At 36.7% G+C, this 9,459-nt stretch overlaps 1 protein-coding gene across 1 annotated transcript in view; it reads right to left on the bottom strand.

The window, feature by feature from the left end:
* Positions 1 to 1,110: 1,110 nt before the first annotated feature.
* HCRTR2 (hypocretin receptor 2) overlaps positions 1,111 to 9,459 on the bottom strand; it is a 116,872-nt gene continuing 108,523 nt past the window's right edge. The window contains exons 5-8 of the mRNA XM_030314566.1: positions 8,931 to 9,151; positions 5,801 to 5,922; positions 3,495 to 3,723; positions 1,111 to 1,162 (exon numbers count right to left, since the gene is read on the bottom strand). Coding sequence (XP_030170426.1) covers positions 1,111 to 1,162; positions 3,495 to 3,723; positions 5,801 to 5,922; positions 8,931 to 9,151 — 624 coding nt within the window. The remainder of the gene's footprint in view (positions 1,163 to 3,494; positions 3,724 to 5,800; positions 5,923 to 8,930; positions 9,152 to 9,459) is intronic.

Genomic DNA, 9,459 nt, shown 5'->3' with positions numbered 1-9,459 from the left:
AATTGAAAAACTTTCTAAATTGCAATGACTAACCAGATTTGTTTTGAAATGCAGTTGATTATGATTGTGATTTATATCAAGTGTGAAAGATTCTATTATTGTTACACTGGTATTAAAACAATGATAGCCCTCCTCACAATCTGTGTCCACAAGCATGTTTGGGTGTTTGTCATTCTGATATTTCAGGCTTATGTATATTCAGGCTACATTTTATAAGCATATTTAGCTGTATCTTTGCTAAAATAATGTACACTGGGAGTGAAATTCAATATCATTATGCCTAACACTTTTGCAATTAACTCATCAATAGTTTGTAACATTTAATATCCAAGAAACACTCTAAGACTTGGAGAATATACATCATTTTCCTCAGAAACTGGGAGCTGTCCCTTCCCAAGAATGAACGAATTCAAATATCAAATATCATGGGTTTGTAGAAATTCAGAAGTAATGAAGTTCGAATGCATTCTGTGCTAGATAAAATCATCACATCCTTGTTGATAACAAAATTTCAGTAACGCTAATGACATTTTACATTAAATCTTGAAACATAGCAAAAAAGAGCGATAGTCTATGTATAGCATAAAACAGTTGCAACACATTCTTTTCATAAGAAGTCTCTCATTTGTGTTATTTAGCACATAATGAGGTGAGTAGTTGACCCTTTGCTCCATAAGATTGGCAGGTTTGGGGAACACCTCTTTCTTTACCATTTGTCCTAGTAAGGTAACCACTCTAAATCCAGACCTCTTAGAAGGATTCCTGTATCAACACATTGGAAGCAACCTGCACAGTCAGCTACTCCATTACCACGGTTTCTGGTAGGTACTGGTGGTTTTTTGCTTGTTTTCCTTCCAGGCAATGATCATTCTTAGAAACTGTCTGCTTCCACAAAACTTAGCCTTTAGCAAGTGTAAGTGACGGTGGAGATTTAAAAAGTTTTAGTTAGGAACTCAAGTCATCCAGGTATCCATAAAGTACACAAGTGCTTTAAAACCAGCCTTCTTTGACCCTGCGCTTATAACACAGGGGCCACTGTTTTGCAAACCACTATTTCTTTGAGTAGGATGACAGTGAGTGACATTCATCATTGATACTCAACCTCTTCTTTCAGACCTTTGGCCAGGCTGACAGTAGTGATGACGATCGTGCCCGTTGTAGACAGCTGTGCAGTAAAATACTTCACGTGGGCTATTTAGCAGGTGTCAGGTGGGAATTGGAGCAGTGGTTCTCAAATGTTAAGGTGTTTCAGAATCACCTGTAGGGCTTGTTAACACGCGGATTTCTGGCTGCCACCTCCAAAGTTTCTGATTCAGCAGATCTGAGATAGGGTGGAAATGTGCATGCCTAGTAAGTTCTTAGGTGATGCTGATGTTGATGGTTCAGAAACCACATTTTGAGAATCACTGATTTACAGCAAAGGAATCTTGACTTCTGAGTTTGTCCTTAATAGGCGATCATACAACTGCTGCTTCTCTGAGCCTCTTTCTCTCTCCATTTCCCACTCCCTCTGGCTTGCTCTCCCTCTCCCAATCCCTCTCTTTCTTAAATGATAAACTAGATATATTACAATCTAAATAACTTAGCTCTTATTCTGAGACACTACTTAGGCATTAAGGCATATTATCAGTATTACTTGAAGTACCCTCAAACTATTTAAAATGCTAGCTCCTATGACAATCTGAAAATTACAACCCTCCTTTCATGCAGCATAATTAAGAAAGTTCTCCAATGTACAAAGGGAAGAAAGGGGAGAGTTATAACATTTCGCTTTTGTTGATATCTTTCTCATAATTAACAAGTGAATTTCAATAAACCTTGTATGTGAGAGTCGTTTTGGCTTTGAGTAGCAAAAAGCACACGGTCGTCACACATTCTAAAACAGGAAAACAACTTGTGGATAATCTGGCTGTGTTATTTCTTTCAGAAAGCGATGAGTTGGGAAATAGAGATGAACAAGATTATTTGTTACCTTCTATAAAAAATCTTTCTTAAATATTGTTCTCCACATCTTGTATTTCAGTAAAATAAGGACACCTGCTGCTATCACATGAGGAGAAGAGCAGCTTTCATGAATATCTTTTACTTTTAATTCAATTTTAAAGTGAATATTTGAATTAGAGAGATTTTTGAAGAGGGACAAGTTTAAAATATCCAGTGCTTTGAACTGCAGATCTCACATTTGTACAAAATATGCTGGGCGGCTCCTCATTTGGGTGCGAGCTAAGAGCCAGCACTTACATTCTATCCACCTGTTGGTCTACATGGAGTCTGCAGACATAGACTGTGTCACTGAATGAATGGGAAACAGCGCAACTCTACTGTTTATGTCCATGTGGGTTGCTCTGCTGCTCCACCCATGTTCAAATCTGTCCCCCAGAGAAGTTGGCTGCCCTGCAAACTCTATCGACATGTCCCCCTCAGTAACCTAGAGCAATTTTGAAGGCACGTGTACATCCACCCCTACCTCATTCCCTAGCACCTAGCACAGTGGGTGCACTTCCATAAATATTTGATAAATGTTTATGAAATGTAAATAAATGCAAATATTTACCAAGGAATCTCCATGGCAGTAGTAACTCTCCCATATGGGCCCCAGCTGTGGCTTGGTAGTCCTCTACCCCTTTCCTCTGTAAATTGTATTCTTAATCTAATCCTGCAAGGCCAACTATGTCATTTTCATTGGTTAGAAGAATCCTATCTGATTCTCAAATGCTGAAGTCTTTTCTTAGATACGGAGATCATTATGTATCTGTAGTTACTCCAAAATTGTTATTTTAATACAGTCTTACTGGCCATATGTTGAGATGACAAACGTTAGCAATGGTAAGGTTACAGACCTGAGAAAAGTGTGTAAATGGGTGATAAGATTCATGGAAAATAAAGTTTAATAGTATATATTTTTAGATAGTTTTGAAAGATAGCTTTTGAGAGTTATCTAATATAATATGCTATTTTGTATATAAATATTCTCTCAGATGGCACATCATAATGAGTCTTTTGTGATTTTTTTAAAACTATGAAATCAACTAACATGTCTGTTGTTAATGCAGAGTTAGTAATTGCTACTTCTTTTAGTAAACCAAAGAAAATCATTGGATAACTTTTGGTAATTTTTTGCAATCGATCTGAAGGTGAGAGATTAAAATAACAATTAGAATTAAAAATATTCAAACATTTAATTGACATAAATCATAATACATGAAACTAAAACTGAAATAGCCTGAAATAAATTCAGTTGAAGGTCAGACTTCTACCATGTTTAAATCAAAAGTGGAGAAATTATTTTAAACTGACTTCGTTTTTTATTCCAAAGAGCAATAGATGAAAATGAAAGAAAGAAAGAAAGAAAGAAAGAAAGAAAGAAAGAAAGAAAGAGCGAGCCACAAAGTAATTTTAGCTTCAGATCGTTAGGATAATAAAATCTGTGTGTACAGACATTTTTAAAAAAGAATAGTTTTACTCAGATATCCCTGTCATATGAAAGAAGATTCTACCAGTTTTGAAGTGGCCCCGCTCCATTGGCTGTTGGGAGTGTGCTTATGCTGGTGAGGACAACTTGCTCGGAGAGTTTTGATATGTTGTCAAAGTTGCTGATCTGGGTGGTCAAAGACTTCCGGCTCTCTGTGCTTGTCCGGCCCCGGGTGAGTCGGTCCTCCTGGCGATGGTGAACTCCAAGGCAACAGCAAGAAAATGCAGCTTTAAATTCCTCTCGAAACTTTCCTGCCAAATCAGGGAGAATGAAAGGAAAAAGAAGTAAGCATAAACATGTTTCAACAAATCCATGAGTAGGGTACAAATAAGCTGCTGCCTTGAGCCAAACTAACAATGAGGTGCAACATTTTGGGAAAAGTGGGAAATAGGAAGAGGAAATTGTGTTATTAGAAGCTGGGTAGACTCCTGAAACAATAAGATATTTCCCTAAAATAATGTAACTGCTTTTCATGTGTGATGCTTGGAGTTTGATTTATTCCTTCAGGGTTAAACCTTCTGTATTTGTGAGTGGGGGTTATTTAGATTAACTATAATAAAAGTGATCATAACTAGGATGTCCAGAGTTATTTAATAACTTCAAAAATGATGAAAGCTGTATTGTATACAGCCATGGCTATACAGAAATTATCCCCTTATTGTCCTCTGAAGAAACTGTTCTACTGGCACACTGAGTTCAACAAAGAATCTATAAAAAAATCCTTAAAATATGTAGAAAATTTCTAAAGCTTTATAATTCGGCATAAAGCAGAACAAAAAACTGAAGGAAGTTATTTCTTGCCTTTAAATTACTGACATGAAACTGGAGAAGTATGAAAATGAAATAATCATCTTTTTAAAGGAAAAACAAACAGCACTGGGAGTCATCAGTGTTCTCTCTGAGCCTCAATTACCAAACTGGGTGATTGAGTGACAACACAAGAAGGGAAGGTTCAAGGGTGTAGCAAAATAGGAGGCACCAGCCAAGTCCCCAGTGGTTATCAGCACCTCCCCTGCCTCACTCAACCCTCTGACTTTGACTTGGTTCTGTGGCCTTGTCTTCAAATACTTCTCCTTACAACCTCTTAGTGGGTTTTATCTGCTTAGTGCAAGGGTCAGGCCCTTAGTCATTTCCTAACCTCAAGGCAGTGGCTTCTTCACTGCTTTCCAAGACAGAGCTCCACATGGCCCCTTAGCTCTTCAAACACAGCACATGAGCAGTGAGTTGTATCTGGTTATCTAAGACCTAATGCCATCTTTATTTTAGAGGCAGGGGTTGGATGTAGCAGGGGAAAGCATGAAAAGGGACAACCGAATACAAAATAAAGCTCACATATACACCACCTGATTCTCTGAAAGATGAAATAAAGCAGGTTTATATACGGTATATGCCATGATCAAGAAAAAAACAACAAGAAAAGTTGCTGAAAAAAATCTAATTGATTGTCTTTTTTTTAATAACCCATACAACCCACAAGGCTAAAGATGAAGTTGGAAAATACACATTTTTTATTAAGTATGTCATAAAATGAATTGCTTTTTCTTCCACATAAAATGATCATATATTTAGGGATAGCAATGAGAAAGAAATAACCAACTGGTTAGAGAAGAAGACAGTGTAAAATGTAACTAATTAAAACACAGTTTTAGAAGTCAGCCAGGAAAAATGTTTATAAATAAAACAATTAGTTAATTGATTTTTATAATTATGTTGGTTCCATAAACAGAGACAGATTAAATCAGTTACAGATGTGTGTGTGTGGGGGGGGTGTGTGTATGTGTGATTTAGTTTGTGTGTTATTTAGGAGTAATATCATTTTTTGGTGGTCATTGAGAAATCTTGAGATAAACCCAAGAGATGTTACTGATAAGAGAAATCCAAATACAGAAACCTACCTAAAAGTGGAAGGGTTCTAATTCAACCTCAATTAGGCAATCTCAGTGTTGTCAAAGGAAATAATATAGCAAGCCTGTTTTATTTTCAGATAAATTTGTTTTACATTTTGGTAAATCATAAGTTTAATGTATGGCAAGCAAGATTCTGTGTTACTCAGTTCTTACAATTTTCACTTTCCTATTTCAACATTTCTTTTAAATTTTATGGGGAAAATTGCTTATGTGATTTCCTCTGATGAGTTAGGTAAGACGTGCTCCTTCTCATAAGGGGAAGAAAAACTCAAGACAAATTACATTGGGGGAAAAAAAATTCTCATTATATGGCACTTAAGCTCTTTACACATTTCAAGAGTGTTCAACACCCTGCTGGTCATTGATCCCTTGCCCTTGGTTAGAATTGTGGTTTGCATGGAAGAAACAGTTGAAAACTCACCACTGAGAAAATTGTAAATAATTGGGTTCGCAGCACTATTGGCATATACAAGCCAGTGTGAAAATGTAAACCAGGCATATACAGTCTCTCTGTCTTCTGTGTGGGTAAACATCCCAAATACTCTGTAGGAAAAACAAACCAAACCAAAAAACAGTGACAGAAAATCCAATGTGATTTTGAAAAGTACCTTTCAAATAATGAAATTCAAGTGTGAACATAGCCCTTGATAGAAGCTGCTTAACCCCTGTTCTCCTCTGCAGTGGGCATTGGTTTATGCTACCATCGTGAGTTTAGAAAAACCTCAGAACCTGAACAAAATCTCCATGGCACAATTAGTAAATCAAAAGCCAAATCTGATCAGAGAAGGATCTCTCTCTTCCATAAATAGTAATGCAATACTCTTTCTGGTGGGTAAGTGTACAGAAGTCAAATATATATCTATGTTCCTTCTTTCATATTGTTTCTAAATACAATTGATCAATGTTTGCTAATATTCCGTTTGGGGCATCATTTAAAAAGCACTCCTAAACTGTAGTCTCTGAGTACTTCTTCCTTTCTACACTTGTGCACTGATCAAAGTTTCACCATTTTTCAACTACAATCTCCCCAGCCTTGTTGAAATTTGTCTTCTGGGAATTCATTATGGCCAGAGAGGAACTAGTTTTCAGTAGGCAAAATTCTGGTAACTTCTTAAAATTAATGAGTTTTAGTGTTTTATTTATTATTTTAAACTCTGGGGGGTGCCAGGTGGCTCAGTCAGTTGAACATCTCTTGATCTCGGCTCAGGTCATGATTTCACAGTTCATGAGTTTGAGCCCCTTATCTGGCTCTGCAGTTAACAGTGCTGAGCCTGCTTGGGATTCTCTCTCTCTCTCTCTCTCTCTCTCTATCTCTCTCTTTCTCTCTCTTTCTCTCTGTCAAAATAAGTAAAAAAAAAAAAAAAAAAAGAAAAAGAAAAATCTTCATTATTTTAAACTCTGAAAAATATTTATTTTATCCTTAAACATCATTTTTAAGATTTGTTTCATATTCAGAAATATCTCATCTATCAAATTGTATTCACTAGCCAACAGTAGGTAACTTGTAACTACCCAATAATTAATTTTATAGGCTGAAGATAATTCATTCCCTGCCAGAGACTCCATCATTGATTGTGTAATTTGATTACACATGATGGTGCCCATGATAGAAATGCCTTTCTGCAATAAAGTGATGTGCTGTGGAGTACTCGAGTTTTACAAAAATACAATATGGAGTGAAATAACATGGACAATTAATGGTCTGTTATGGAATTAATGGTCTGTTATGACCCTCTACCATAATATATCTTTGAAATCCTAGACAAACTAGAACTACATTAAAGAAGCAGGTTTCGACTAGTTGGGCAAAAATTGTTTCCAGGAAAAAGGATTTAGAAATTCATTGGTGAGAGAAAGAAAACACAAGCATGATCTTACGAGAACAAACAAAGAGATAAGCATTTGAAGAAAATGTGTGTAGTAAAGAGCAAAACAATCTTCAGGGTTACTTGAAGTGTTTGTTTTTTTTGTTTTTCAAATTTTATAGAAAAGAGCAGAATGCTCAAAAAATCGAAAATATTTTAAATTTTACATAGACCTTCTTCTTAGCCATTTTTCCTTGGAAAGGGAGATGTTAAAGGTAGAAAAATAAGAAAAAAATATGACAGACGAGTAGATATTTGGAACTAGCTAAAAGACAGGTACAGATGCTAAGATTCAGGAAATCCAAACAAGCAATCCAGAGAGCAGTAAATCCCATTTTCATCGAATTTAGACAGAGGACAAAGTCCAAAAAATTTTTTTTAAAAAGGAGAAAATCATTCAGTAGCATATCGTGTTTATAAAGCTCTTAGGAATAGAAAAGATCGCCTATCCAGAGATCAGAATAAATTTGTTTGGGATTTCTGTGGTCAAGAAAAGTAAGAGAGGCATTATGAAAAGCTATAGAGGGCAAAGTCGCTTTTGTCTTTTCATGAGTCAGTATACGTTCCATGCTACCAAAAAGCTTACACCTTAAGGCTGCATCTATACTAAATAGTATTACTGAGCAAAAAGTTCACTTCCCATCGAAAAAGTTATTAAGCCCTTAAAAACAAGGGCCAAGGAGAATGAGAAATTTCTGCAGCTGGCTCTACCACCTTTAGTGTGTGTGACTCCAGCCAAAGTTGCCGCTCTCCAGAGTCTCCAGCTGTGAGGAATATGATATGGACTCTGAATCAGGGAAAACTGAGAGGAGCAACCCCAGTTTAAGTTCGAAGCCTATTATAAACAAAATTACTATTACCTTGGGGCCAGTCCGTTTGCAACAGTTATGATAATTCCCAATAAAGTTGGCTGGCTGTGAAGTTCATGTGTACCATGGCCCCTGTACTGGCTGTTCATGTTGGTCAATTGTTTTCACTTAACAGTGTATCTGCGGCCTAACAAATAACATACTTTCTCTCGCTGAAAAGTTGTGTGTTTTTATTAATAGTCACCTTGAGCTTAATTCAGTGACTTCAGCAAATACATTTTCTTTCTTTGTTTTTTTCATTTAAACATTTAAAACACAGTATGAGTCCTGATTCCATTTTTTTGTGGGTGCTCACAAATGCACTTTTAAGTATAATTAGGATGCTAACAAAACATTCTTATCTCCTTTTATCTTTTCGATAGAATCCTGTCATAATTCCCTATGTATGAGAACAAAGTTTTGGAAAGCCCATTTGTTCTGGTCAAAAAAGAACTCCAAGCTGTCAATGTTTGTTGTTGTTGCTTTTTTTTTGGTTTTGTTTTGTTTCTTTTGTTTGTTTTGTTTTGTTTTTTGCATTAGAACTTTTTTTGCATCTAAGGCTCAGCAATTAGCTCAAAGAGGTCAGGGGAACCTCTGTTTTATGTCTGCCACTCAACAGAGAATTTCCATGGACAAGAGCTTATAGAGTCTGAGCATACTAAAAAGGCTGTCTGCCTTACCTGATAGTCACAACACATTCAGTTATCTGGCCTGATGTCTATCTAGGCAAAGGGCTTAGATTTTTCTCTGGCTTAAGAGGAAAGAAAAAAAAAAAAGAACTTAATTAAGAACCAAGAAATGACAGCCACTTTGTTTTGAAATAATGGGTGAACTTTACCTCTTTAGCACGTTGAGGATGCTAATCGGTAGATAGCAAATTGCAAACACCAAAAGCACAACCATTAGCATCCGGGCTGTTTTCCGTCTGGCTCGGATCTGCTTTATTTCAGCGGCCACAGCACTAATCCTGGACTTGGTCTGCTGTCCCGACCCTCGAGGCTGTGAAGTAGGCTGTAGGGGCTTCCATTTTCTCTGAACTACAGATGATGTTCCAGGGATCTGAAAGGAGCAGAAACTCTTTATTGCCATCTGACTCAGGGATGTTCCACTTTGGAGAAGTAACCCAAAGATATAAGAAGGAGAGTATTCTGGATGCCTGTGGTCCGGGGAGGTTAAAGGCCTGTTTCCCCCAGAATGTTTGCTGAGTTAAGTATGTTCTTGAGTAATACAGTGGAGTGTCAAATAGGATTTGTGGTGGAAAAGAAAATTGAAACATCCCATTTTTAAAAATAAATTTTTAATGTTTATTTTTGAGAGAGAGAAAGGGGAGGAGGTGGTGAACGGCAGAGAGAGGGAGACAGAATGGG

Source organism: Lynx canadensis, chromosome B2 (assembly GCF_007474595.2).
Source record: "Lynx canadensis isolate LIC74 chromosome B2, mLynCan4.pri.v2, whole genome shotgun sequence".
Lineage (NCBI taxonomy): Eukaryota > Metazoa > Chordata > Mammalia > Carnivora > Felidae > Lynx > Lynx canadensis.
This window is presented reverse-complemented; position numbering and strand designations above follow the sequence as displayed.